We start from the raw sequence: 27,991 nt of genomic DNA on the forward strand, positions 1-27,991 counted from the left end.
GCCGCCCGCGCCCCCTCCGCCGCCCCCGCCGGTGTCGGCCCCCGCTCCCGAGGCCGCGCCCCCTGTCTCTGCCGCCACCATCGCTGCAGCCGCAGCCACCGCCGTCGTAGCCCCAACCTCGACGGTCGCGGTGGCCCCCGTCGCATCAGCTTTGGAGAAGAAGACAAAGAGTAAGGGGCCCTATATCTGCGCCCTGTGCGCCAAGGAGTTCAAGAACGGCTACAATCTCCGGAGGCACGAGGCCATCCACACGGGAGCCAAGGCTGGCCGGGTCCCCTCGGGTGCTATGAAGATGCCCACCATGGTGCCCCTGAGCCTCCTGAGCGTGCCCCAACTGAGCGGAGCCGGCGGAGGAGGGGGAGAAGCGGGTGCCGGCGGCGGAGCGGCCGCAGTGGCTGCTGGTGGCGTGGTGACCACAACCGCCTCGGGAAAGCGCATCCGGAAGAACCACGCCTGTGAGATGTGCGGCAAGGCCTTCCGCGACGTCTACCACCTAAACCGACACAAGCTGTCGCACTCTGACGAGAAGCCCTACCAGTGCCCGGTGTGCCAGCAGCGCTTCAAGCGCAAGGACCGCATGAGCTACCACGTGCGCTCACATGACGGCGCTGTGCACAAGCCGTACAACTGCTCCCACTGTGGCAAGAGCTTCTCCCGGTGTGCACGGGGCCTCTGCCGCCCACTGGGCGGGTAGGGAGGGAGGGACAGCGATGGAGGTGGCCTGGCCTTGGCTGGTGGGGAGGGAGGGAGGAGGTTTCTGAGGACTGGGACTGGGAGCCACTCCCAGGGAGGAGGGAGGAAAGCCTCTCCTGGTTACCAAGGAGCAGGGGGTGGTACTTAGCAAAGGAGGTGGGTTCTTGGATTGTAGGAAAGCTTGGCAAGGATTAGGCAGCCCTGCTCCAGGGGAGGGATCTCTTGCTTAACTAGGATCCTAAAGCCCCAGGCTTGGGAGAAAACGCAGGGACCTTTGGAAAGACCTGTTGTACTAAGGCAGATTTGGGGTCATCTCCACATCCCAGGGCCCTGGCCCTAACTCCAACCCCAACGTATCCCCAGGCCGGATCACCTCAACAGTCACGTCAGACAAGTGCACTCAACAGAACGGCCCTTCAAATGTGAGGTAGGAAGCCCACCTCCTCCTGTCTTGCTTTTCATGATTTTGATCCTCATTGTAGTTGTCTGAGTTCAGCCTCTCAGACCCCCTTTTTCTCTCTCTCCTTTTTGCTTTTTCACTCCATTTTCTCATCCCTTCTTCAAGGCCTCTTCATTTCACTCCCATTTCCTACAGATCAAAGATCCCCAAGGCTCTGATTCCTTTAACCTCTTGTTCCCCTCTCCCTACTCCCTGAAGCTTTAACTCTCCTGACACCCCCCACACCCCTCCCCCTTCCCCAGAAATGTGAGGCAGCTTTTGCTACGAAGGATCGACTGCGGGCGCACACAGTACGACATGAGGAGAAGGTGCCATGTCACGTATGTGGCAAGATGTTGAGCTCGGCTTATATTTCGGACCACATGAAGGTGCACAGCCAGGGCCCTCACCATGTCTGTGAGCTCTGCAACAAAGGTACATGCTGAGGGATGCTGGGAGGGCCAGGGACAAAAAGGGTGGGGACGAAGCCAGAGTCCCTTCCACAGATGTGAGTTTAAAGTGCTTTAGTTGAGAGCTCATGGCACCCAGAGCCCTCTAGGAAGCAAATGAAGCAACATTAGGACCGTTGAACGTCATTAAATTTTAAGAGGTCATGGTTGGAAGAGATGATCTACCAGAAAGAGTCAACTTCTGGGTGTGTGGGGGGAGAATGGGAATGGGATATGGCTGCTTTGGGGAAGGAGTGGTCAAGAGAGCCAGAGCCCAGGGGTTGGAATACAAGGTTTCATCTGTGCAGCCAAAAGTTTACATCTTCGGCTTTTCCGGCAAGTGGAGTATATTCGCAGGGCTTTCACAAGCACACACCCTGCCCCAGTAGCAGAGAAAGCTGCTTTTAAAACATTTGCTTATTCACTGTGTAACTGGGCTGAGACTGTATGGGGCACTGGAGGGAGGGGACACAGCCGTCTCTGCCAAGGGTCAACCCTTCAAGTGGCTAGGAATCAGTGTCCTGTCACCCCATTAAAGATCCCCCAGCCACGGAGAATGGGTTTTTTTGAGTGCAAAGACCAAGAAATGGACACTACTCAACCAGGTCCCAAGCTTAGGGAGGGGCTGTATTCTATCAGCCCCAGTAGAGTAGTTGGCCCCAGGTTACCAAGGATGTGGTGGGAGGAGGACAGAGCCATCTGAGGAGGGTGTCCCCAGCCTAGGAGAACAGCCCCGTCTCTGGGGTCTCCATCTGGCTGACCCCATACCCCCATCCCAATCCACCCCACCCCCCAATAGGCTTCACCACGGCAGCATACCTGCGCATCCACGCGGTGAAGGACCATGGGCTCCAGGCCCCGCGGGCTGACCGCATCCTGTGCAAGCTGTGCAGCGTGCACTGCAAGACCCCTGCCCAGCTGGCCGGCCACATGCAGACCCATCTGGGGGGGGCCGCCCCCCCTGTCCCGGGAGATGCCCCCCAGCCACAGCCCACCTGCTGAGGGGGACCCCGCACCCACCAGGCAAGGCGTGGGGCATGGCTGGGGGTGGTGGGATGGTGTGTGTGGGATAAGGGGGCTCAAAGGGCCCAATAGGGGATCTCAGGAAGGCCAGGGATGTCCATTTATCATTCAAGTTAGGGAGACTTCTGGGACAGGGAGGGCCCTTCAGGAGAACTGGGTAGGGATGCAGGCCGAAGCCTCTGGGGACCAAACAGGAAGTGAGCAACGGCTGTGTCCCAGGGAAGGGAATCTGGGAAAGAGTGGGGCAAGGGGTAAGGCTCTTGCCATTCAGATAGCGCTGTGATCTCCTGATGTTTCTCACCATGCAGGTACCGGTGAGGTCTGTCCAATGGCGGCGGCAGCGGCGGCAGCAGCAGCGGCAGCGGCGGCGGCAGCGGCAGCAGCTGCTGCATCAGTGGCAGCCCCTCCCACAGCTGTGGGTTCCCTCTCGGGGGCTGAGGGGGTGCCTGTGAGCTCTCAGCCACTTCCCTCCCAGCCCTGGTGAGCTCCAGGTTGGTGAGGGGAGAGGGGAGAATGGAGGAAAGTCCCTTGGTACCATCTCCTTTTCCCCCTCTCTCTTCCCACCAACTTCTCACTGCTTCCCTCACCACCCAAAGCCTCCTGAAGGAAAGGAGGAAGAAATGTTTTCTTAGGGGAATTCACTAGGTTTTAACGATTTGTTTCTCCTGCTCCTCTCTTCTCCCTATCAGACCTGACCCTGCACACACCTGTCCCCTTGGTTGTGTTAAAGCCCCCTGGACAGTGGATAGGGGTGGCAGAGGACAAGAGTGGCCACTGCCCTCATCCCCTCTTCTCTTTGTAAACCACTGCCCTACCCTTCCAGGGATTTGTGAGCCTTCTCCCTTGATGGTCCTTCTTGCTCTCCTCCTTCCAGTCCTGCCCTACTGTCTGCTGCCCCTCCCTGGGGAATTGGTGCTTTTTTTTTTTTTCAGGGGGAGGGAGGAGAGGAAGGAGGGGAATCAAAGATTCTGTCTCAGAGAAGCAGGAAAAGGTGAGATTGGAGAAGGGGCAGAAGCAGGGAAGTTAAAGGTTATACTTTTATAAGGTGGGGTCATTTGGGGTCAGGCCCTAAGCACCCTACTTGAGAATCTGTCAGGGGGAAACAAGTCAAGGGGAGCAAAAGAAGGAGCCACTAGGGCCAGAGGCAGGACAAGAGATGGAACCTTAGGGGGCCAGGGTAAATGGGAGGATCCAGGGGGTAGAGGTGCTTCCTGGGGGTGGGGGAATGCAGCTGCAGTGTCTCCCCCTTCCCTCTTCCACCCCAGCTCCAGCCTGGCCTTTTCTTTTCATCCCTCTCCCCCAAGACAGAAGCTGTGGCCCTGGCCATGTCATCGTGTTCCTGTGTCCCTTGCATGTTCCCCACCCTTCACCCCCTCCTTTTGTGCAGATCCCATAACAATAAATTTTAAATAAAAACCTGGCTCTGGCTCTGAATTGAATTGCTGTCACCAAGACTCCTAGTCTCATCTTCAAGGAGTTTCTTCTTGGGCCTGGTATCAGTCCTGGCCTTGCTCTGCCCTGTGGCTCTGGCTCCTCCCTCCCCAGACGCAGCACCAGTGTGAGGCCAAGGCTCCAGTGGCTGTGGAGAGCAAGTTCCAGGACTCCCAGGTCTCCAGGGAATACCCAATCTGGACAGACCTAAAATAGCCAGTGGAGGTTTAAAGAGACCTGGGTTAGAAAAGCAAACAGTTGCTGGATCCCAGCCAAATACCTGTACACCCTTAAGGACCTGAGAGGTGAGGGTGGATGACGTAGCTACAGAAAGGCTGGGGAAGTCTGAGCCCTAGGACTTGGAGCAGCAGGTTGAGAATAAAAACTGCATTTGTCTCATTCTTCGCATGGCGCACCCTGCCTCCTCAGGTTCCTCTGCCCTAGCCCCCTCCAGCTGTTCCAGACTGCCCCTGCAGCCCCTGCTCTGCCCTTTGGAATTCCTTCCCCAGTCCTTGTTCTTTCCAGGCACCCTTTCCTTGAGCCTTCCAGTACCCATTTCTGCTGCTCCTTGGTAGGAGTTAGTTCTGCAGGCTCCTTTCTCTTGAAACCCCACCCTGCAGCCGCCAGAAGTTTTGCCTCATCTCCCTTCCTCTTTCTGCTTGTAGGGGTTCCTACACCCGGTCCTGTCTCCTCTCCCTGGTCCTGTCTCTCCTCGCAGACCCCTCTCCGTTTCACCCAACCCCCTGCCTCTGCCAGGACCCCCGGTGACCGTTGGTGGGAGGGGCCCAGGGCTTGGGAAGGGGGCACCCCCAGGAGATGCGCGTGGGTAGGGGTAGGGAGCTGGCGCGAGTGGTCCCCCCGCCGGTTGCCTGGGTAACGCGGGGCCTGGCACGCGTGGCTCCCTTGGGCTGGCCGGGAGGGGCTGGAGGCGTGCGAGGGGCGGGGGCAGTGTGCGCGGCTGCAGAGCGTAGGGGAGGGGACCTGAGAAGAGGGAGAGGAGGGGACGAGCAGAGCGGAGGGGAGACCCGCCGCCTCCCTCCCTCCCTCGCGCGCCGACTCGCTCCCTCCAGGGCTGCGGCTGCTGCAACGGCGGCGGTGGTGGCAGCAGCAGCAGCGGGAGCAGTCTGGAGGCCGACGTCGAGGTAAGTCGGGGATGGACTGAGGCTGCGGGTAGGAGTGGATGGACAGACGGCAGACGCCGGAGGGCTGCACGGGAATGTGGGCACCTGGCTGACTGGCTGGTGGTGCTGGGCGCCCCACGCCAATGAGAAGAGGAAGCACCAGGGGCACCCCGGGGGTGAGGGAATCCCTGGGAGAGGGGCTGAGAAGGGGCTCCAAGGAGATGCCCAGGACACCCAGGGAGGGGCAGGGGTGTCTGCACTCCAAACGCGCAGCAAGAAAACCGCACCCGCTGGCGCCTGGGGAGGAAGGGTGGATGCAGAAGGAGTGGAATGTGAGTATAGGGCCTCTGCTCAGTCTGCCAGAGTATGCAGGTGTCTGCACAGCTTGATTTTGAAGTGCTGGGGCATCTGTTAGGATCTGAGAGACTGGATCCAATTGGGGCAGGAAGAGATCATGGTGAGGGGCCTGTTTACAAAAGGGTTAATCTTCCTAGGGCATTCCAAGCAGAAGACTTTAAGCAGAGCACTACTCCCCAGAGATGTCCCACCCCAAGGCAAAGGAAACCCCAACTTTTCTTTCTCTCCCTAGAGGCAACCCAAGGCTGGCTCTGAGACGGAAGCGTATACCTTTTGGGCTGCAGTGCTGAGAGCCGCCTCTTTCCTTCTCTCACCAAGCCTGTCTCTTCCTCTTCCAGGATTTGCTGCTGTCTTTACTGCTCCATCCTCCCCACAGAGGCCCTCAGCCCTCTCCCATCTCAAGATGGCAGCCAGCAGCTCTCAGGTCTCTGAGATGAAGGGGATAGAGGAGAGTCCCCAGACCCAGGGAGAAGGGCCTGGCCATTCTGAAGCTGGAACTGGCCCTCTCCAGGTCCCAGCTAGGTTCCCAGATGAGCCAGAGGCCTTGGAACCAGGCCCAGACATCACTGGAACTCTAGAAACCACAGACCCCCCAACAGGGGCCCCAGAAACAGCCAGAGACCTCAGCTCAAGCCCAGGAGGGGAACCAAAGGCCAACTCCAGCCCCAAAGAATCATGCCAAGAGCCAGCATCCAAGCCAGAAGTGAGCAAAAAGGCCATTGCAGACCAGGGGTCCGACCTGGAGTCTGCAGGCCTGTTTGAGCCAGCTTCAGAGCCTGTTCCCCAGGTGGACCCCCAATCAGACCTTCAGCTAGACCCCCAGCCAGGTTCCCAGCCCAGCTCCAAACCAGCCTTTCAGCCAGAGCTCCCTACCCAGGAAGACCCCACCCCTGAGGTCTTGACTGAGAGCATGGAGGAAAAGCAGGAGAATGGAGCAGTGGTTCCCCTGCAGGCTGGTGATGGGATAGAGGGCCCAGCCCCACAGCCTCATTCACCACTCTCAACAACACCTCCCCCAGCCAATGGGGCTCCCCCCCGTGTGCTGCAGCAGCTGGTTGAGGAGGACCGACTAATAAGGGCTCACAGTGGGCATCCAGGATCTCCCCGGGGTAGCCTGAGCCGTCACCCCAGCTCCCAGCTAGCAGGGTCTGGGGTAGAGGGAGGTGAAGGCACCCAGAAACCTCGAGACTACATCATCCTTGCCATCCTGTCCTGCTTCTGCCCCATGTGGCCTGTCAACATCGTGGCCTTCGCTTATGCCGTCATGGTGAGCCCCACGGGACCCTGGCCCAAGTCTGCTATGGCTCCCAGCTTCCTGCAATGGAACCAAGTCCCAGGAGTGGCCTTGCCTTCCCTCTCCGCATGGCTCTCACTTCCAAATTACAGGGCCTTTGCTTGCCTTTCCCTAGGACTTCACCCTGAGCCACCACTGCCCCACCCCTTCAGGTGGGAGGGATGTCCAGACATGTTTCACACAGCTTTGCTGACCTATGCTTTCCTCCCCCTGCCTCTCAAACTCTCCTCCCTCCCTTAACCACTGTCCACGGCCTGGCCCATCTCCTCTGGACAACCCTTTCACCTGAACTCTGCTGGGCTGGCTTCTCCTGACCTGGGCCATGGTGCCCCCACCACTCACCCTAACCCCAGTCCCGGAACAGTCTGCAGCAGGGGGACGTGGATGGGGCCCAGCGTCTGGGTCGCGTGGCCAAGCTCTTAAGCATCGTGGCGCTGGTGGGGGGGGTCCTCATCATCATCGCTTCCTGCGTCATCAACTTAGGCGGTGAGTAGGGGTCTGGGACAGGTTGGGAGGAATGGAAGGGTTGGCAAGGGCAGCTTTACTAATCCCTGCCCCTGCTCTCTCCTGTCTGTCCTCCCTACTTCTTGTTTGTCTTTCCTTGTCCCCCACCTCTGTCTCCGTCTCTGTCCCTCCCCTCTCCTCTCCCACAGTGTATAAGTGAGGGGCTCTGCCCTGCATTCCAAGACTTTTCTTCCTGTTGGGAGCTTCCTTGGGCCCATCCTCCCCTGCAGGGAGCCCAATCGATGGCCCAGGCCTGCACCCATAGGGACCAAGGGAGCCTGAGCAGCCTTGTTTACAGCTTCTCTCCTGCTCCTGCATCCTGCCAGGCTCCTCTGCCAACCATAGGCCTCCCTTCTCCCTGCACTGTTTTAACCTCTCTGGACTTCTGCCTGCAGCCTGTCCTGCCTCTTGGCCTCCCTTTCCCTGCACTTCTGGAAACCTCCCTGAACATTTCCCCAACTCTCTTTGCTCTCAGCAGCCTCCCTGCATCTCTCCCATCCTTCCTGCACTTCTTCCAATCCAACTTCCTGAATTCCTTGCACCTCAACCCTGGTCTCCCCCAGCCTTAACTTTGTCTTAGTATCTTCCCCCATTCCTTTCTTCCTTCTCTACTTTATCATCTCTCCTCCCCTCTCCACACCCTGCACCCCCTTCTCTTCCTGCCTCATCTCCCCTCAGCATCCTCTCCACCCTCCTGCCACCGTTTATTCTGCAAAAACTCCCGCACGTAATAGGGGAGGGCGCGATGTCAGGAGAGTACTCTCTAGCCCGGGCTCCGACTGTTCTCTGCTGAGTCCACCCAGGTCCAGACGCCCACCGGGCGCCTCGGGGTCGCAGACCTAGCAAGCCCAGTCTCTGCTGTTTGCGGACTGGTGCGTGGGTGACAAGCACTGTTCCGAACACGCACCTGGAAGGAAGGGGCGCAGCTATTGACCCTCTCTGGTCAGCATAAGTTGACCTGCCTCTCCTGGGCTTTTTAACTCGATCGGCGAGTTTCTTAAAGGCCTCGGGGCTGGGGTAATTCACGTGTTTTATAACGAAAGAACTCCCAAAATAGGACCAAAGCTCCCAGCAGCAGGGAGCGAAAGAGGGGCGGGAACTACATAATTGTTTTCTAAGAGGAGACGGAAGGTTTGTTGCACGCGACAGTCCGCTAGGGAGGCGGGGACCGAGCTACGACGCAGTTCGGAGTTGGCGGGTTTTTTGTTTTCTAAAAAAAAAAAAAAAAAAAAATCGCGTGGGGGGTTAAAAAACTAAAAGTCTAAAAAAAAAAAAAAGGATACATCAAACAGATTCTCCCTTTTTGTATGCCGGATGCTGCATGAGTCTGAAACACCAATAAACGGAGACTGCATGAGCCTGGCGTCCCGCCTCAGTTGGTTCTCACGTCAGTTCGCTGCGGGTCCCGTGGTACCGCCTCTTCGGGGCAGAACCTACTGGGTATACGCGCCTGCGCCGTTCTGGCGGCCATCTTTACTGTGGGTCTCAGCCTGTAATACCTGAGCGTCTATTTGCGCATGTGCGAGTCATCCCTTGCTTTCCTCTTCCAAGTCTCTGTTACTAGAGCGGAGCCTTCCGCGCAATCGCTATGCGCCTGCGTACCGTGACCCTGTGCCGTCTGGGAGGCGGGTCTTGGCTCCAGGTGCGTACGGCGGCCGAGGTGGCGGAATCGCGGGGTGTGGAGAGGGGCGGTGTGAAGGCGAGAAAAGACGATCCGGCTCGGAAAGTGGTTTCTGCCGGTCGCTGGGAACATTGGAGTACTGGATCTCGATCTGTGGGGCGGGGTCCTTGGAGGGGACCGAGCGCCCGCTCCGAGGAACGGGCAGTTTGGTCGCAGGCACCAGTGCTGGAGCCTGATTGGTTGGAGCAACATCCCTAAACCCCTGGGAAGCCCAATCCCTTGGGGGCCCAAGGAATCCCCAATATAGTACTCCTACCTCTCCCATAATCGCAAGGCTCCTTCCCTAGTGGCTTATGTCCCTTGTCCGGGGTCATGGAGACATTGCGGCCACCACGACGGCGCCTCTGTCTGAAGAAGGGGAAGTGACCTCCGGCCTCCAAGCTCTGGCCGTAGGGGATACCGGAGGCCCCTCGGCTTCGGTCAATAAAGCCGAGGAAGAGGGGGAAGGAGGCCGGGAGGAGGCCGAGCTTGAGGGGTCTGGGGCTGAGGAGGTACAAGGAGAAGCCCCCAGCACTGAGGGGGAAGAACATGCCAAGGGAGAATCCGAGGACTGGTACGTGCCCTGCAGCGATGAGGAGGTGGAGCTGCCCGTGGATGGGCAGGCCTGGATGCCGCCCCCCTCCGAAATCCAGCGGCTCTATGAGCTGCTGGCTGCCCACGGTACCTTGGAACTTCAGGCCGAGATCCTGCCCCGCCGGCCACCCACGCCTGAGGCCCAGAGTGAAGAGGAGAGATCCGATGAGGAGCCAGAGACCAAAGAGGAGGAAGAGGAAAAGTGAGGGCACACCTTTACACCTTGTCCCTGGGGCTGCTACGCAGATGCCAAGAGGAAATAGGGAGGGAAGGTGGGACCCAGGAGCATGGAAAGTGGAGGGAGGGAAGAGAGCAGGAGAGAAAAAGCTGGCAGCTGAGGAGAAGCACTTGTTTGGGTGTTTGGGGAGACCACCCTCACCCTTCAATTTCTGTCCACCTGTTCCAGACCCCGCATGCCCACAGAATTTGACTTTGATGATGAGCCAATGACACCAAAGGACTCCCTGATTGACCGGAGACGCACCCCAGGTACAGACAACAGGGAAAAGTTGGGGGGGAGGTAAAAGAGCCTCTGCTCCCACTTACCCAAAAAGTGACTCCCTAAAAGAGGCCTTTGCTTGGTACCTTGGTTGCTACACAATTTGTAGATGCAGGAAAGAGTAATCACACAGTGATGCCATCCTTTCAGCTTGAACTGATACCCTGTCTTTAAAAGAATATCACATAATTTTAACATGCTTCCCATTCCTTTTATCTCCATCTCCCCAGAAGTCCAAGTTTTCCTGGTCATTCATTATCTAGACTACATTCCTCTACTACTATGTACATCTCCTAATCTGACCCACTTTGCACCCCGTATGCCTTCCTATAATTTACCCTTGGAGCCATTCTTGATTTCATTTTCTCTCACTCCAACCTTCAATCGAGTAGCAGCAAGTCCTGTTCATTCTGCCTCTACAACATTTCCAAGTTCATCTGCTACTCTCCACCTTCAACACCATTCCCTCATCCAAGCCACCAACTCTCTTGCCTGGATAGTTACAGTAGCTCCTAACTGGTCTTCCTGCTTCCAAGTCTTAGCAACTGGAATGATCCTTTTAAAACATAAATCCTGTCATTTTACTTCTGTTTAAAATCCTCCAAAGCATTCCATTGCTGGGGTGAGGGAAGAGAGCATGTTGACAGAGACTCCAACCCCCTACCCAGATTTCCAAAAGTATTTCTATTTAAAATAAGAAATCCAAACCGTTTGTCATGGCCTGCATGTTATTTCTTTGGCTTTGTCTTTCACATCTTCCCAGCTCTCTACACTCCTCTTTGAACAGACCTCCCTATTCCTACTCTGGGGCCTTTGCAATTGCTTTTCCACTGCCTGAGATGTTCTTTCCTGGTCTTCACATCACTGGTGCCTTCTCATAATTCAGACCTTTACTTCCCACCCCATCTGAAGTCCAACCTCAGAACCTCCATGAGAGAGGCCTTGAAATCTGAATGTTTAGTAAGCTCCCCAAGTAATTGGTAACATCCAGGCAAGTGTACACTACCTCATTCCATTCCACATTGCTCACTTTCCTCTTCTCCAGGAAGCTCAGCCCGGAGCCAGAAACGGGAGGCCCGCCTGGACAAGGTCCTCTCGGACATGAAGCGACACAAGAAGCTGGAGGAGCAGATCCTTCGTACTGGCAGGGACCTCTTCAGCCTGGACTCAGAGGACCCTAGCCCCACCAGCCCCCCACTCCGGTCCTCAGGGAGTAGTCTCTTCCCCCGGCAGCGGAAATACTGACTGCTGCTGCCTTAGGGTGCAGGATGTGTACCTGCCTGGGCCTTGGCCCTCCTTCCTTAACCCAGGGCACTGAGAAACTTGGGAAGAGTAGAGAAACTCCAAGCTCCCAACACAGCACCTTGCCAGAAAGCGGGCATATATGTGTGTGTGTGTTTTCTGTTGAACATCTATTTGGAGACCTGGGCTGAATTTTCTGAATCTAAAATAAAATATACGAAGTTATCTTCTCTTAATGAAGGGGCTGCAGTGCAGCTGGAGCCCAAACAGTTGTGGAAAGGAAGAATTGTCTTCACCCAGACTGGGAAATTAAAGCCTCATAGAGCAGAGGTGAACTCAATCAGCACCTGCCTTAGGCCCTCTGACCTTTCCCAGTCTTTTTCCAGTGAGGCCAACTGGCTCTGTCTGAGGCAGGAATTCTTGAGCGCTAAATGAGCTGCAGTTCCTTCAACTGCAGTGAAAGCCGCCCAGAGGAGAAAACGAGATCCAGCTGCACGGGGCCCTTTAAATGCTCAAGCTCCACCCCCAAGCCTGCCCTCCCTGCCGGGAAGTGATGCCTTGGGCTGGGTGCGGGAGTTTCCCCCATCTGAGGAGTCTTGCAGTCAGCCACACTTCTGGATGTGAGTACTTCTTACTGGCCCCAAAGCCCCGAGTAAGTGGTGGGACTTTGTTTTCCTCAAGGTTCTTTCTAACCCTGTCCTGCCTTCTAGGGCCTTCTGGGGCAGGCAAGACCTCTCTGAAGCAAAGAGGGGAGAAGGTGGATGGAGGCTTGGCCTTGGGAGGTTTTGCTTTCCTTGTTGGAGTTTCTCTGTCTTTTGAAGGGTAACTCAATCTGTCACCTTGCCAATACCCCTCAGGCCTCTCCAACTTCAACCTCCCACATCAGATGTAAGAACAGGAAACTTAAGGGATCCATTCAGACTCCTTCCTAGACTTAGGTTGGGTCCTACTGTACTCATCCCCTTCCTTGAGGCCTTGAGCTCTGGCCTGTCCCCCTTGAGCTCTTAGAATATGATTTGACCCCACTGAGATTTAACAACTCTGTCAAACATTGAGAGTTTTATACTGCCCCACTCAGTGCTGTGCCAACTGTGGGCCTTGCAGATCATTTGAGAAGTCATGCACAGTGATCTTAAGGCAGGCTTGATTTCCAGAAGGTGTGGAGTTTGATGAGCAAGGGTTTTTTCTCTCTCTTTAAGGGGGAAGTGGAAAACAGGAAGTTCATGTGGGTCCACTAGTCTGAAATTCTGGATCTCTGATCTTGGGGGTGAAGCATGGAGGGGTGGGGGATGGTAGTTGAAGCAGATGTCCCTGGGGTTCTCCTAATCCCTGCCTGGGTGAACCCCTGGGTTATGGGGGAAAGGCCGGCTGTCAGGGATGCCAGTTGACTCCCTGGAAACTCCTGCCTGTCTCTGCCCTTGACACACAGGTTACCCAGCCTGCCTTCGGGTAGTGCTTTCTGGGCAGAGCAGCTCTCCAAAGCCCTGAGCAGGTGGGGCACCCACCTTGATTGGGTGGCTCAAGGACAGCCTAAGGGCTTCCTGGTAACTCATGCCTTCTTGTTGACTGCTATTCTCTCAAGTTGCAGAAAATGCTCACCTTTGAACTACCATTGGTTCTATCTCCTGGAAAGTAACCAGCCCCACCCAAATCCTAGGTTTAGAATCTCACGGACATTTGTGCCTGAGAAGCCAGCTGCCTCCTGGTTTGGGAGCTCTTCAGTCTAGGTACCTGGGGCGGAATTCTGGCTTCGGCCTTTGATCATGTGATCCTGAACAAGTTCGTTAATTTCTAGGTTCTTATGAGGATTAAATGAGTTAATTAATGGTACTTAACACAATGCCTGGCACAGATTAAGTTCTGCATAAGTGGGAGCTGTTATTGGGGCACTTGCGGAAGATACGAGTTCCAGAGTCTCTCCTGGAAACCTGGGCCCAGTGGGTCTGGGGTGAGGCCTCGGAGCACTCCCAGCTGAATCCTATAACTAGATGAGTTTAGAAAACATTGATCTGGATCAGGGGTTCTAAAGCCCAGTTCCTGGGTCACTTCTAATCTAGGCAGCCCTCATCTTCAATGATTGACATTAATTGGCAGCATCCGGGAGGTCAGATGGAGGTAGGATAAGAAGCATCCTGAGCTGGCAGAGCTGCTCCTCCTCCTACGAAGTATCTCATTTGGGCTGGAGCTCAGATGAGATTTTCTTAGGAAGAAAAGTCCCTAAAATTTTGCTGCTAAAAAGTGATTTACGTTAGACAAATCCTCAGGAATTTCTACTGTAGTCCCCTAAAGCAGGAAATAATTTTCCTAAACAGGGAAGCTGTCTAGAGAAAACAGCCTCTCTACAATGCCTGAGTAATGTGACCCTTGTGTTCTCCAAACAAAGACTAGAATGTTTGAAATCAGTGAAAGAAAACTATGCAGATGAGTGCCTGTTGCCTGTTTATGCTGAACTCGACATCCAGTTTCTTAACCTAAGTTTGATAGAGCTGATTGTGGCAAGGCTGAGTCACTGACCTCAACTCCAGCTTCAGGCCTGCCTGGACCAATAGCCCAGGACTTGAGACAAGGGGGCTTGTGTTGGCTAGGGGACGACTTGGCCCTGGTAGTGAACAGGCTGAGGGAGAATAAAATTCCTTGCCCTTGAGCAGCAGTTTGTAATCTGAGCTCATCTTTGTTCCTCCTCCTAGACGTACTCCGTTCTCTAAACCCTCTAAAATTCTCTAATGTCTAGTCTCTAAACCCAGGAAATAGTCACTTTCATTCTCACTACACAATCTGGGAGAGTAAAGCTCAGAGACTAGCAAGTGGCCTAAAATCATGCCAGCAGTGACACAACTCATCTCGCTATATATTTGAGTCAGCGGGAGAGCTTTTAAATATAGCAATGCTTAGATCCCATCCCAGGCCATTTAAATTAGAATCCCCAGAGATGGGTAGTTTTGAAAGATTTGCAGGTGATTCTAATGTACAGTAATGGTTGAGACTGGCTGCTTTAGACCAGAGCTCTTCATACTTTAATGTGTACCCAAATCACTGGGGTTTAGTTAAGATACCAACTGATTTCAGCAGCTCGAGTGGGGCCCAAGATTCTGTGTTATGCACAGCTTCCCAGTGAGGCCTATACTCCTGCTCACTGCAGACCAATACACAGTGTGGCTGGTCACTTGGGCACATGCTGTTTAAAATTCACTGTGTTAGTCACTTAACTCTGAAGATACACGTAGTGACTTGTGACTCATTAAATTTTGCTGTAGCATAAGTTTACTTTCGAGCCAACATACAGGTGAAGAGCTGCCTTGTAACTAGATAATGAACCCAGCTTCTTACAGGATATTTTGTTCTCTGCTCATGTACCTATTATCCCCTCCATTTTGTGTTGGGGGAGGGGGGGAGAGTGCTGTGTACCAGGGAGCTGCTGGTCTCTGAGACTTGGGGTGAAAATGGACTGGTTCTTACAGGAGCCTCATGACACTTGAGGGACATGTGATCAGGCATGTCTGGGTATGTGCCCCAAGAGCAGACTATGGAGCAGATCTCAGAAGCAGGCACTGAAAAGAGGTCTGGTGGATCTGGGGAGCTGGGGCCAAACCCAAGTCTGAGCAAGACCTTCTCAAGGTCAGCACAATCCTGAACCATTGACTTTTGAGGGCCTTGATACATTGGAAATAAAATGCTCTAACTGTACATGTCATCTGGTAAACTACAAAAATCTAAATCTGAAACTTGCCACAAACATACTGCCTTAGATGGTTTCCCCAGATCTCCTGAGAGGCCCTATATTGAAACTCACTTTTCTAGTTGGTGAGAGTGAAAATGTAAAGCCTGTTTTTGGCAGGTGGTCCAGGTGGAAAATACAGCTTTAGAGCATGGTGGATGGGAGGTCAGGTTTATAAGACAGGATCCTAGTCCTGAAACAAGGGTAGTTGGCAAGGGCTTGGCCTTAGAACAAGGCAGGAGCCCAGCTTGATCAGCTATAAGTATGACTCTCAGCTGAGTCACTGAGCTGGGCGAGGCTCTCAGCCTGGGCCCAGCTGGGATGACAGATGGTGGAGAGGCCTCGGCCATAAGGGGTGGGGATCATCCAACAAGGAGCCATTGGAGGCTCTTAGAGCCTGCTTCCCAGCCTTGTGTGGCCTTCTAGAGATCAAATCTTCCCTGTGGGGCCTCACAGAGCCCTGTTCACACCTCCGCCTACAACCCTAGCTCTTCCTCTCCTCCCATCTGGCTTTCTGGCCAGGCTTCCACCCTGCAGAGAATCTGGCAAAGGAACAGCTGAAAAAGACTTCATCTGGCTACCATACACCCCTTCTCTGCTATGCTTCTAGCCCCACAGCTGGGGAGACACAAGGCTTGCCACCTTCCTGACCAGTAAACAAATGAAGGTTGAGGCTGAGATTCCAGGTGGGATATGGAGCCTCTGGTGCTAGGTCACATGCCCTAAATGGACAGGGGAGCTGAGTCTCGGGCCATTCCTTGCCCTGGCAGTAAGACACAGTGCTTCTGAGGAACCAGGCTCTGTTCTAAGTTCCTTATGATTAACTTAGTCCTCATAACTTGGGTAGATGCTCTATCCTGTTTATTGGTTAGGAAACAGGTATAGGGAGGGCAAGGGACTTGTCTAAGATCACCCATCCAGTAAGGGTTGGAACCAGGATCCAGGCAGTCCTACGTCAGGGAGCAGCTTTGGGGAGTACAAACACAGCTGGTCAGGATATGGCAGTAAAGAGGAAGAAAAGAGACAGTCCAGATAAGAGTGAGAAGAGGAACAGAAGCAGAAAGCCAGTCATTTTCAAGTACTACCTAAAATCAACAGAGGAGGGAGCCCTGGTTTTACAAAAGCCACTCCTACAAGTTAAGGGAAATTCATATAAGGAACAACAGAAAAGTATCGAGGTCAAATTCCATACAAAGTTGCAATATAAAAGAATGAGCAGAATAACATCCTTCTGCTGTGGAAAGTGTACCACGAAAACATCAAAATTGTAACCTCTTCCAAAATGAGGTAAGACATTAAGGAAACAAGACATTAAGAGCAAAAAAGCAGATCTGAATTGTAAGGAAGCCCAGATAGTGTCCGAATCTGTGCCCCTAACCACTGCAGGGCGCTGCCACCGGAGGGACTGGACTAAGCATCCTATCGGGACTCTCCTAACTTGCTGTGTGGCTTTGAATGACTCATCCCTTTCTGAGACTCGGCTGCTTAGAGCTACACTTTTTAATATGGGATCAACCAGCCACACTTGGCTATTAAAATTTTACATTAAGTTCCTCAGTTACACTAAGCCATATTTTCAAGTATTCACTAGCCACATGTGGCCTGTCCAAAGACAGCACAGACTTGGAACATTTCCATCATCATAGAAAGTCCTATTGAGTGCTACTGAGGTAGCGGGTCCTAAACAGCAGCCCAGCATGCGATGTGAGAACAACAGCCCAGTGTTAGACAACAGGGAGCGGTGGAGACTGGTGAGCAGGAAGGCTCGGGTCCCATCTGGAGGGCACAGCTCCTGCTTGGTTCTAGCCAGTTTTGCTATGTGAGAATGTAGGGCCCACTTCCTGAATCTCTAAGAAAAGCAGGAACTTGGAGTTGGTGAAAATTTCCTGTTTCTAAACCCCCAAATTGAAGTTTTATAGTTTATGTAGATCAAGTAAAACTGTTGGGCCTCACCTTGATTCTGTAATGTCACGTCTCCTGCCTGTTTTTCCTGTGCCAATTCTCCTTCCTCCTTCCCATTTTTAACTCAGGTTGGAAGTTGGATGAATGATGGAGTAGGTGAGGTGCCACCCCTTTCTGGTAACTTCAGAAATGTTTCACCAAAGTCTGAGGACAAGGCTTTGAGTGGCTTAGTAAACTTGATGCCCTTTGTGTGGCTCAGGCACATGCTTTCCAAAGTCCAAGGCACACGGGAGACACAGATGGGGTTTAGGTAGGTGTAACATTCCTGAACAGGCCAAGTCCTAGATTCAAAAGCAGATAGGATGGGGTGGGTGCAATACAGGGCTCATTTACCCCCTTTTATCCACCCCCACCCTTGACAGCATGGAGCCAAGAGTGGCAACAGAGAAAGGAGAGGAAAGAAATAGAATAATTTGTGCTGTTTCTAATTCAGCTGATTCTACAGGAGCAACAGTTCTGTCAGGGATCCCTTCCTTGAGAGGTGCTCACGTCTGAACAGTTCATCCCAGGACTACTTAAAGCACAGGGGTCGGGGGGCCACAGACAAAGATCATGCAGATATTCTTGGGCTATGAGCTAATGTTTGAATACTTCAGGCTGCCTGCTCCAGAAGGAGCCATTGCTCCCCACTGTACTGGAGAAGGCCATAGCACCTCCAGATTGATCTGTCCTCTCAGCTTCTACACCATGGGGGTTGGAGATTGGGAAAGTGTTGATCTAAAGCTCCTTCCAGTGCTGCAGGCAGCTCCAGGAGGTAAAAGCTGATGGAAATGAGAGAAAGGAACAGCCCAGAGACCTGGGCTTCTATGGTTAACTGTCGGGCAGTTCTTGGCGGAGGTAGGCCTGGATGGGCTGTGCTGCCTGGATGGGAAGAAGAAAGGAAGAGGTGGGCGTGAGAATGGTGAAAGGTGAAACAATCTGAATTGGAGGGAGAAGGATTCATTCCACCATTCCCAGCCACTTTTCTGGCTCATGCCTGCCAGATCCCAGACCCCCTGTGTTCATCTTTACCTTCTCCCCACCTGTCACTATATGCTGCCCTGGGCTCAGAAGTTACTATGGCAACCGAAGAGTCCATCATCCGAATCCCTCCATACCACTACATCCATGTGCTAGACCAGAACAGCAATGTGTCCCGTGTGGAGGTTGGGCCAAATACCTACATCCGGCAGGACAATGAGAGGTTGGTGTCGGGGCTGGGCTATGGGGGACCTGGGGCTCGGGAAGGCCTGTTAATCTGGCTGGCACAATTGTCTATTTCTCCCTTGGATTGGCCCTCACTTGGGTGACAGGGACCTTTCTCTCCCTTTCACTGTCTCCTTTGAGGGTGGAAGTGAGGATCCCGTGGGTTCTCACACCATTTCTCACCCTCCAACAGGGTCCTGTTTGCCCCTGTGCACATGGTGACTGTCCCCCCACGCCACTACTGCACTGTGGCCAACCCAGTGTCTCGGGATGCCCAGGGCTCAGTGCTGCTAGATGTCACAGGGCAAGTACGGCTCCGCCACGCTGACCTAGAGATCCGGCTGGCCCAGGACCCCTTCCCCCTGTACCCAGGGGAGGTACTGGAAAAGGTATCTGTCTTGCCTCCCCTATACCACACTCTACCTGTTGTGCCACCTTGTCCTAGGGCTCCACACTACCTTCTGGGGGGAAAAAAATGGGGCCATGGGAGGGGGTGGGGCAACATTTCCTGGTTTTTGCCAGAGACAGAATTGACTCATTGCCCCTCCACTCACATTCCCCAAATTCCCTCTTCCTCCTCACATGCTCATAACAGACTGGCCCCTCCTTTGCAAGCTGTCTGCCCATCTCACCATGTAATCAGCCAGGCTCTACAACCTGTTGGAAGCTCCTGGCCAGTCTGGCACTGAATGACTTGTGCCAAGAGTAAGCATTTTATTAACTCAAACAGTGCCAGATTCTGCTGGGCAGTGACAGCAATGGTGGACAAGATGAGACCTGGGCTCAGATGCCTGTGATTTTTCCATGGGAAGGCACTGGAGACCTGCACTTGCAGCCACGTCCTTGTTCTTGTCACACTCAGGTCCTAGGCCTGTGCAAGTGAGCATTCCAGCTTTGTTTCCGTAACTGTTCTTTTGTCTTCACCTCCTTGCACTTCTATACTGTGTCACTCTGGGTTCTCTGCTAAGCAGTGCTTGATCCTGGAGGCATAACAGCGTGACCCAGGAACCTTGAGAATTCCTGTCCAGTAGATGCAGCCACTTTGCAGAAGTGTGTGTGTAGAGATAGAAAGTGATGAAGAATGATTAGAATGTTACCCCTTGAGGAATCTGAGTGAACTGTGTAGGGGTGTTCTTTGCGTTAGAATAACTTTTATTTAAGTCTGGAACTGTCAAAAGTTAAAAGTCACCCATATCCAGGGCCTACCTCAGACCAACTAAATCCCCCTCTAGGTGGGGAGCGGTGGGGGGTTGTTGGGTACTAGTATTTAAAAACTTCCTAGGGTGAAGAGAAAGTTTTCCTCATTCCTGCCTCTGTAACCTCTGCTTCCCAGCCCACAGCAGCTCATTCACTCAAACCCCACGTGCTCCAAGCCAGGAGGGCTGGCTTCTCCGTCCTCAGATCCCAATGCCACTTTCTCACCAGAGAGTCAGCATTTGCCTCTGTCTGTACCACTTCCTTTCCTGTCTATAAAGAGGGTGGCACCTGGCTTGGACCTCCCTTCCCCCACCTTCCTGTCCTCCTAGGAGCCTCATTTAATATCCTTGCAATGACCCTGTAACAGCTTGGCCTTCGTGACCTCCACTCTGATATTGCCCCTCTGTTCCACTTCAGACCTGCTCAGCGCCATGTCCAGTCTGGCCATGGTCATTCTCCCAACTATTCCACCTCTAAAATTACTCCAGTCTCCCTTTCCTAGCCCTCCTCCTCCTAGCCATGTCCCCTCAGGCCTTTGACCCCAGATTCTTTTCCTGGCCTCACTTTCCTGTCCCAGCTGAACCTCGTTTTAACATTTCTTGTGCTCTCTTGTGTGCTGGACGTATGGCATAATCCTGGGTTGGCATTACGTGCACCTGCCCTTTCTGTGTTCATACCCAGGAGGCGTTTCCTAGTTCAGTGTACAGCTCCACCACCACAACAGTATTGTAAATAGGTAATAAGTCAAGTGGTTCATTCCAATCCAGGCCCTGCTCATCAATTCTCTCCTTCCCAAACAGCTTTCTCTCTGTATGCTTTTAAATATTTATCATTCTCCACTCTCTTCCTATTTTCCACCCTCTTTTAAACAACTCGGTCACCTACTTAGAAGTTGAGGCCATCTGGCAGAATCCGGATCTGTGTCCCCTTCCCTTTGTGCCTACTCTGATCTCCTTTCTACCTGTTGGAGCCTCCAGGAGGTTCCCCTCCATCAGATGGACCCAGAAAGACTCATCTTCTGTCTCTTGAGATCTTGTTCCTCACCTAGAGCTTCTCATGTCTTTTATTTCTCCACTGCTAATATCTTTCTCTTGGCCAATCAACATGCTCTGCCTCTTCCATCCTATTCTGGCCTTAAAGGCTTACTTGTGTAAGCTTTTCATTCTAAAGAATGAATTCGTGAGGCTGTAAAGTCCTCCCTGACTTCCACCACCAATATCTGCTCTCTGTTCCCCAGAGTTATCTACTACCGTCCAGTCAAGGTATACACGTCCAGATATGTCTATGCATTCACATTAGTTTGTATCAAAAAAAAAGTACTGATTATAACCTATTTGCATAAGAGCTATCACATTGTCATTTGCCAGTGTCTTTTGAGTGAACATCTGCATCTTGGTACATAAGTCATATCTTGTTTAATTGTATGTAATTCTATATGATGGATAGAAGTTTAGCCATTTCCCTACTGGGTATCATTTAGGATGTTTTCAATTTATAAAGAAAAACAGTGCTGCAATAAATATCCTTATCTGTGTGACCTTATGCATGCTAGCTTTTTTTTTTTTTTTTTTTAACAGTAGAAACATAAGAATTGCTAGCTAGGTCCCAGGATATGCATGCTAAATTTGTGCTTTTATGCCCCTTGAATCTAATTCCTAGCTATTTACAGCTTTATATTTCCTGCTTATTCTTTGATGACAACTTACGCTTGATGTTCTCTGCTCTATACCCTCACAAACCCCTTCATCTGGCCCCTGACCCCACCTCACTTTGACAAAGACCCAAGACATACAAACTGCAGGCCCACTGGACATTGTTCTGTGTCTCGCAGTTCCTCTCAACCTCATCCATTGTTGATCTCTCTTATTAAAACATGTCTTTATGTTTTCGACTGTTGATATCATTTTTCCATTTTCTTAGTTGTCTCCCCTCCTCCCTGCCCTCTCACCCTTCAGTTTCTGTCCCGAACCACCTCTGTGCCCTCTCATGCTCTTGTGGCCTTGACTACTTTGACTACTTTGACGAAGACACCCACCCCTGTACCTTAGCTGGGAGGCCCCTAACTGCCTTTAGGAAGCCTTCTCCTGGATGTCCTACAGCCACCTCATACTGGACATCCAAACTAACACTTCCTCTGACCCCCATATCTATTCTCCCATATTTCCAATCTTACTTGATGACACTACTGGAGACCCAGACACCCAAGCTGGAAGTCTGCCTGAAAAGACTTGATGGGTAAAGTGGAACAAAACAAAGGTGGTGGCCAGGAGACCAGTTGGGAAGATATTGCCGTCATCTAGACGAGAGATGTTGGCGGCTTAGGTGAGGGCAATGGCAGGGATAGGTAAAGGTAGACTGGAATTGTGATGGAACAGGTAGGAAGTAGTGATAGAGTAGATGTGGGAGGTGAAAAAACACACTGGATTACATGCTCTTTCCATAATGCTTACCTTCTCCTCCTCCTCTCACACCCTTATATCAAAAGGCAGCTCACTCTTTGATTCCCAATTCAAACACCACTTTCTGAGGGCCTTCCCTAACTTTTCCTTCATCTGAACTTCAGCATCCTCCCTCCCTTGACACTGTCCACAGTCTGCTTGGAGAGAATAGTCTGTTTTATCATAAACCTGCTAGAACTTAAACTCCATGGCACTTCACAACCAGCCGAGTGCCATGCACATGTAGTGTGTACAGGGAAGGGCTTGCGTGGGCAGTAAACCTCCAGCCCTGCCTCTCTCCAATCCAGTGTGTGATCAGTGAGTAGAACAGTTATTTGACCTTCTCTACCTCAGGGCCTTGGAGTAAGGAGCAATAGGTAGGCTACACTAAAGACTAAAGCTCAAGCCTGATTCTGTTCCTTACTAGTTGTATGACCTTGGTTGTGTCCCTTAGCCTCTATGAGCCTCTCTTTCCTTGCTTTCCTGCCTCCCTCACATCAAAGATCAAGTGAAGTCCTATTTATAGGAACACCTCTACAGACTTCTAAAAGGTTTGGCTACCTGTTGCCAGGTCCCCCTTCCTGATGGCAGGAGATGAGATGACTGGAATATAATGGCTGTATTGTGACCACGAGGAAACCTTGAAAAAAAGTCATCTTCTTAAAATGTGCCTGTTCTAGCAGTTTGCACCTTCCCACCTCTTTTTGCTTCCTAGAGGGCCCCAGTGTACACTAGGACTTGAGATATTCATTCAGCTTCCCAGATATTTCTCCCACATCTGTCATCAAGCCCTCTACCCAGTTTTCTGCGTAAACTTCTGAGCACTTCATGCAGAGGAATGTGTCCTCTCGGCTCATCCTCTTGCTCTGTCAGCCCTGTCTTCAGACAAGATGGCTTTGGGACTACCCCTAACCTATACATTCCACTCTGGGTCTTATTTTGGGACATATGTAAAAATTGATGCCGTGGGCTCTGACCTCCAAGGCATCAAGTTTGACTCTTGGAGAGAGAGCACTCAATGTCCCTTCTTCCCTATTAGGACATCACCCCACTTCAAGTCGTTCTGCCCAACACTGCTCTTCATCTTAAGGCATTGCTGGATTTTGAGAATGACAGTGGAGACAAGGTAGTCGCAGGAGATGAGTGGCTATTTGAAGGACCAGGTAAGTTCTTTCCACTGGGCCGGCATCAGGGTCAGAGGTTTCCTGCCTTCCCATCATAGCCCTGATATTTTCTGACGTTCACATTATTTTCCCTTCCAAGGCACGTATATCCCCCAGAAGGAGGTGGAAGTTGTAGAGATCATTCAGGCCACGATCATCAGGCAGAACCAGGCTCTGCGCCTGAGGGCTCGTAAGGAGTGCCAGGACCGGGACAACAAGGAGAGGGTGACAGGTGGGGTTTCAGAGGGGCCCTGAGGGCAGTGGGAAGGCCATGCTTCCCCGGGGAGTGGGGGAGAGTAGGGGAGGAGTTGTTGGGGGGAAGGTCAGGGAAAGCCCTTACAAGTGGCTGCAGCCTGGGAGGAAGTGCTTCCTGAGAATCTCATAAGCTACTCCCCCACCCACCTTCACGTGGTGCTTTTCTGGGCCTAATCCTGTGATCATGATCATGTTGACATGTCTTTTCCCTCTTCCTACCCTTTACCGTGAGCTGGGGGCAGAGACCATGTCTGTTTCTAAATCAGCAAAGCAGGTGTTCACATGCAGTTGGCAATTATATTTAACAAATGTGACGTATTAAACAGTGTTTACTGTGAAGTGTTTACTGTGTGCCAAGTGTGGTTCATAATGCTTTACGAATAACTTATTTAGTCCTCAAACAAGCCAGAGTCACTACTATTCCCATTTTCAGTGTAACAAAGCTGAAGCACAGAAATTAGGTTATTTGTCTGAGTTTACGGCCAGAAAGGGCAAGGCTGGAACTAGTACCCAAGCATTCTTGCTTCTCTAATAATCTAAAAGACATCAATGACTCTAATAATGGCAGTCTGCATTTTATGAGAAGGAAAAAAGTTGGTCTTCGGAGCATAGAGAAGTCATAGCAGGTATTGGCATAGCAACAACTTGAACACTTAGAAGAGTTTTTGTATTCTCCTCAGCAGGGTTAGTTTTGATCTAGCCTCAAAGATAGGAATAACTACAAGGACTCCTGTCAGGCCCTTGAGCTTGGGGTAGTGACACCTCCTCACCTACAAAAGTCCTGCAGGTGTCCTCTTGTCTAGGCTTCGGGAAGGAGCAGCTGGGGAGCAGGCTTGGGTGACCTTTGACTCCTACCTCTCTGCCCTTGGCCCAGGAGAAGAATGGCTGGTCCGCTCTGTGGGTGCATATCTCCCGGCGGTGTTTGAAGAGGTTCTGGATTTGGTGGATGCTGTGATCCTTACAGAAAAGGTTTGTGTTGTGGAGGATGTGGGTTAAGGGACCATGGGGAAAAGAATGCTAAGAGTGGCGGAGGTGGTGGCAGATACATGAGCGTAAAAGAGAAGCACTATTTCTAGGGCCACTAAAAGAAAAAGTTGGAGGTCAGATAACCTGAAGAGTATCCTGAGTCATCAGGGTTAAAAAGTCGTCCTGGGTTAATGGAAACTGTCACTGAGAGCTGAGCATTTGGTGGCCAGTGGGGTTCCCAGGTCCCCTGAGGATGTTGGAGGTGGGTTTACTCAAACACGCCAATGTCTTGCTCTGCAGACAGCCCTGCACCTCCGGGCTCGGCAGAACTTCCAAGACCTGAGGGGAGTGGTGCACCGTACTGGGGAGGAGTGGCTGGTGACGGTGCAGGACACGGAGGCCCATGTGCCAGATGTCTATGAGGAGGTGCTGGGGGTCGTGCCCATCACCACCTTGGGCCCCCGTAACTACTGTGTTATCCTCGACCCAGTTGGACCGGATGGCAAGAACCAACTGGGACAAAAGCGTGTGGTCAAGGTAAGTGCCTCCACCTCCCCTGGAGGGTGAGTGCCCTTGAATGGCATGAGGCCCTCGGACCTCTCTCCCTTCTCTCCTGCCACCCCAGGTATGTGTTCTGGAAATGCCGACCTTGGCACAGCTTCCCCTGTGCCTTCCCACACTAGGTGCTGGCTCTGAGACGCTGACCCATCAATCTCCCGGGCAGCCCCTGACCTCAGGTCACTCGCTTGAGGCCTCTTCTGGGAGCTCCTCCTCTCTGGCCCTGCCCTGTGTTGCAGGCCTGGAGACACTCTCATATTTCTGCTTATTTTTCATTATGCATAAAGTAAATCTCTTGATTTACCCTTCTCCCCATCCCTACCTCATCCCCTCTCTGAACTATCCATGGGACTAGGAGGGGTCTGCAAACTTTTACTATAAAGGGCCAGACCGTCAATGTTTTGGGCTTTGTGAGCGTATGCTGTCACGCTGTGAGAGCAGCTTAGGCAGCTGGTGACCGAACGAGTGCCACTGTGTTCCTGTAATGTTTTATTTGTAGAAACAGGCATGAAAAACCGGAACACCCAAATATCAATCAGTTGATGAATGAATAAAAATTGTGGTGAATCCATACAATGGAATATCATTCAGCTTTAAAAAATTGAACGTGAACCAAAGTTCATGTACTGACAATTAGCATGTACCAATACATGCTACAACATGGATAAATTTAATCATGCCAAGCAAAAGAAGCCAGACATGAAATGCCCCATGTTGTATGATTCTGTTTATGTGATATGTCCTGAATAGATAAATCCATAGAAACAGAAAATAGATTAGTGGTTTGTGGGGGGTAGGGGTGGACAGTACAGGGTTTCTTTTCAGAGTGATGAAAATGTTCTGGGATTCAATAGTGGTCACGGTGGGATAACTCTATGGGTATACTAAAACAACTGAATTATATACTTTAAATGGATAAGTTTTATGGCATGCGGATTATATCTCAAATATATATGTTATATGTATAATACACACACACACATTTTTTAAAAGGCAGCAAGCCAGATTTGGCCCAAAGACCAGGATTTGCCAATGCCCAGACTAAACTATCACAAGAAAACAAAACATGGGAGAAATTAAGAGTAACAATAGGTTAGTTCTTAACTATTGAGCTTGTGAGGATCCAGGTGCTAACAGTTCACAGGATCTTTTAAGAGTAGGTTTGACCAGATGAGATCTGTAGGCATTTGTAGAGAGCCCCATGGTCCAGACAGCACTTCACTGTATTACAATGTGGGGATAGGAAGGGTGCTTTTTGGGTTCCTGTCCTCGATACAAGCCCATGGCCACATGGAGCTAGGGGAGGTGCGGTCAGAGGCACTGCAACCCTGAGTGGGAACTGCTCCTAACCACATGTCTCCCCACTAGGGAGAGAAGTCTTTTTTCCTGCAGCCAGGAGAGAGGCTGGAACGAGGCATCCAGGACGTATATGTGCTGTCAGAGCAGCAAGGGCTTTTGCTAAGGGCCCTGCAGCCCTTGGAGGAGGGGGAAGACGAGGAGAGAGTCTCACACCAGGCCGGTGATCACTGGCTCATCCGTGGACCCCTGGAGTATGTGCCGTCTGCCAAGGTGGAGGTGGTAGAAGAGCGTCAGGCCATCCCCCTGAACGAGAATGAGGGCATCTACGTGCAGGATGTCAAGACCGGAAAGGTAACAGCTGAGGGATAGGCACCGTCACTGCCATGTGGCCATGGTAGTGGCTTGCTCTGGGTGAGATGGAGAAAGGAACGTGGTGGAGGCAGGGAGGGGACTTCAGCATTGACAGTAGCAGCCAAGGCAGCCGGCTGGTAGGTATGAAGGCATTCTGTGGAGTATTTGCCTTCCCTTTGTCTTAATATCTAACTTCAAATTCTAGAAAACCCCCCAAGGGAGACGGTGAGCCAGGTTTTAGGATGGGGACTCCATTTCCACTGCAGATCTGGCCCCTGGCATAAAGGTCTGACTGGGGTATGGCATAGGAACAGTAAGGACTGACCTCCTCCCCCATGCCCTTATCCTGGTGGAATCCTTCCTCTTTGCCCCCTCACCTGAAACCTTGACCTTGGTTTGACTTATGACCACATCTCTGACCTCTTTCTCTAAGAATGCAACCTAAAAGTATAGCTCAGAATCCAGGCAGTGTTAGTGTATACTGCCTATTTCCTAGGGTTGCATCTGTCCCTTGGACACCCTCTGAGGTGTCCCATGAAGGAAAATTCCAGAAGAAATATCAAGCACTTACTATATGCCAAATTCTCAGCACTAGACGTGTGAGATGTCATTCATTCCTCAACCCTATGAGGTATCCTGTACTGGGTCCATTTTGCAGATGAGGAACTGAAGCACAGAGACAAAGTGGCTTGCCCAAGATGACAGAGCCAGCAGATGGAGAACTTTAATGCATCCTCATTCTAGAGACCTTGTTTAACCAGGATGCTCCGCTACCCCCGACCAGTTCTGCTTCAGGACTGCTGGGTGAGTTTTACCATCCTGGTAACATTTCTCCTTACTCGTCTCTCTTCAGGTGCGTGCTGTGATTGGAAGCACCTACATGCTGACGCAGGATGAGGTCCTGTGGGAGAAAGAGCTGCCTCCTGGGGTAGAGGAGCTACTGAACAAGGGGCAAGACCCTCTGGCGGACAGGGGTGAGAAGGTGATGAGCAAGACCCTTCAGCCCTCTCTTCCCCGGAACAAGACCCGCGTAGTCAGCTACCGCGTCCCTCACAACGCTGCCGTGCAGGTGTATGACTACAGAGAGAAGAGAGCTCGGTGAGGAGCTTCCCCCGGAGGAGGGGCTGGCAGCGAGAGAGGCTCTCCAGGTGTCTGACTCCTGGCTCCCTCTGCAGCGTGGTGTTTGGGCCCGAGCTGGTGTCGCTGGGTCCTGAAGAACAGTTCACGGTGTTGTCCCTCTCGGCCGGGCGGCCCAAGCGTCCCCACGCCCGCCGGGCACTCTGCCTGCTGCTCGGTCCTGACTTCTTCACAGACGTCATCACCATCGAAACTGCAGATCATGCCAGGCTGCAGCTACAGCTTGCCTACAATTGGTAAGGGGTGGGGAGGAGGTGGTGAGGCTGCTGCTGGGGCAACCCCTGGAGGACCCTGAGAATGCAAGAGGCCTCCTTGGAGTGCTGGGCTCAGAATGCGGGTGGGATGCCTGACTCTGTGCCGTGGTCAAGAAGGACACCCAGGGGTTCCTGCAAATCCAGTCTGATGCCCCAGGGAAGATGTAGGCTCATCTCCTGGGAGCAGGATTTGGGGGACACAATA

At 52.2% G+C, this 27,991-nt stretch overlaps 4 protein-coding genes across 9 annotated transcripts in view; all 4 read left to right on the plus strand.

The window, feature by feature from the left end:
- Position 1: 1 nt before the first annotated feature.
- MAZ (MYC associated zinc finger protein) lies at positions 2-4,024 on the plus strand (the record flags this gene model as incomplete). The annotated part of the gene is made up of 5 exons (XM_011378814.1): positions 2-657; positions 1,057-1,120; positions 1,396-1,567; positions 2,381-2,604; positions 2,913-4,024. Coding segments are annotated over 4 exons (1,095 nt in total), but the record flags the coding sequence as incomplete, so codon positions are not given.
- Positions 4,025-5,036: 1,012 nt separating this feature from the next.
- On the plus strand, positions 5,037-9,767 carry PRRT2 (proline rich transmembrane protein 2). 3 transcript variants are annotated; one of them, XM_011378689.2, is made up of 4 exons: positions 5,188-6,780; positions 7,161-7,293; positions 8,863-8,953; positions 9,670-9,767. In XM_011378689.2, the coding sequence occupies exons 1-3, from the start codon at positions 5,917-5,919 to the stop codon at positions 8,916-8,918; spliced, it is 1,053 nt and encodes a 350-aa protein (XP_011376991.1). In that variant the 5' UTR covers positions 5,188-5,916; the 3' UTR covers positions 8,919-8,953; positions 9,670-9,767. The 3 variants fall into 3 exon arrangements, with proteins under 3 accessions (XP_023378255.1, XP_023378254.1, XP_011376991.1); XM_023522487.1 differs by lacking the exons at positions 8,863-8,953; positions 9,670-9,767 and adding an exon at positions 5,037-5,177 and having other exon boundaries at positions 5,852-6,780; positions 7,161-8,668; XM_023522486.1 differs by lacking the exons at positions 8,863-8,953; positions 9,670-9,767 and adding an exon at positions 5,042-5,177 and having other exon boundaries at positions 5,852-7,290.
- Positions 8,960-11,542, plus strand: PAGR1 (PAXIP1 associated glutamate rich protein 1). The gene is made up of 3 exons (XM_011378688.1): positions 8,960-9,767; positions 9,972-10,054; positions 11,110-11,542. Exons 1-3 carry the CDS (start codon positions 9,286-9,288, stop codon positions 11,307-11,309), a joined length of 765 nt encoding a protein of 254 aa, XP_011376990.1. The 5' UTR covers positions 8,960-9,285; the 3' UTR covers positions 11,310-11,542.
- A 119-nt stretch (positions 11,543-11,661) lies between these two features.
- MVP (major vault protein) overlaps positions 11,662-27,991 on the plus strand; it is a 20,420-nt gene continuing 4,090 nt past the window's right edge. Inside the window, exons 1-10 of one of the 4 annotated variants that reach the window (XM_023522485.1) lie at positions 11,662-11,958; positions 18,018-18,166; positions 18,362-18,557; positions 22,843-22,966; positions 23,067-23,198; positions 24,096-24,190; positions 24,488-24,724; positions 26,114-26,395; positions 27,249-27,493; positions 27,571-27,768. In XM_023522485.1, coding sequence (XP_023378253.1) covers positions 11,815-11,958; positions 18,018-18,166; positions 18,362-18,557; positions 22,843-22,966; positions 23,067-23,198; positions 24,096-24,190; positions 24,488-24,724; positions 26,114-26,395; positions 27,249-27,493; positions 27,571-27,768 — 1,802 coding nt within the window. In that variant the 5' untranslated portion in view covers positions 11,662-11,814. Of the gene's footprint in view, positions 11,959-18,014; positions 18,167-18,361; positions 18,558-22,842; positions 22,967-23,066; positions 23,199-24,095; positions 24,191-24,487; positions 24,725-26,113; positions 26,396-27,248; positions 27,494-27,570; positions 27,769-27,991 lie in introns of those variants that run through there. The other 3 variants (XM_011378691.2, XM_011378693.2, XM_023522484.1) reach the window with 3 other exon arrangements.

Source organism: Pteropus vampyrus, unplaced genomic scaffold (assembly GCF_000151845.1).
Source record: "Pteropus vampyrus isolate Shadow unplaced genomic scaffold, Pvam_2.0 Scaffold347, whole genome shotgun sequence".
NCBI classification, from domain to species: domain Eukaryota; kingdom Metazoa; phylum Chordata; class Mammalia; order Chiroptera; family Pteropodidae; genus Pteropus; species Pteropus vampyrus.

Excerpts from the sequence above, each read along its gene's own strand:
- PRRT2 (XM_023522486.1), top strand. The coding sequence starts at position 5,917 with ATGGCAGCCAGCAGCTCTCAGGTCTCTGAGATGAAGGGGATAGAGGAG.
- PAGR1 (XM_011378688.1), top strand. The coding sequence starts at position 9,286 with ATGTCCCTTGTCCGGGGTCATGGAGACATTGCGGCCACCACGACGGCG. Across the intron at positions 9,768-9,971 it reads AAAGAGGAGGAAGAGGAAAA|ACCCCGCATGCCCACAGAAT; the intron begins GTGAGGGCACAC and ends CACCTGTTCCAG. Across the intron at positions 10,055-11,109 it reads TGACCGGAGACGCACCCCAG|GAAGCTCAGCCCGGAGCCAG; the intron begins GTACAGACAACA and ends CCTCTTCTCCAG.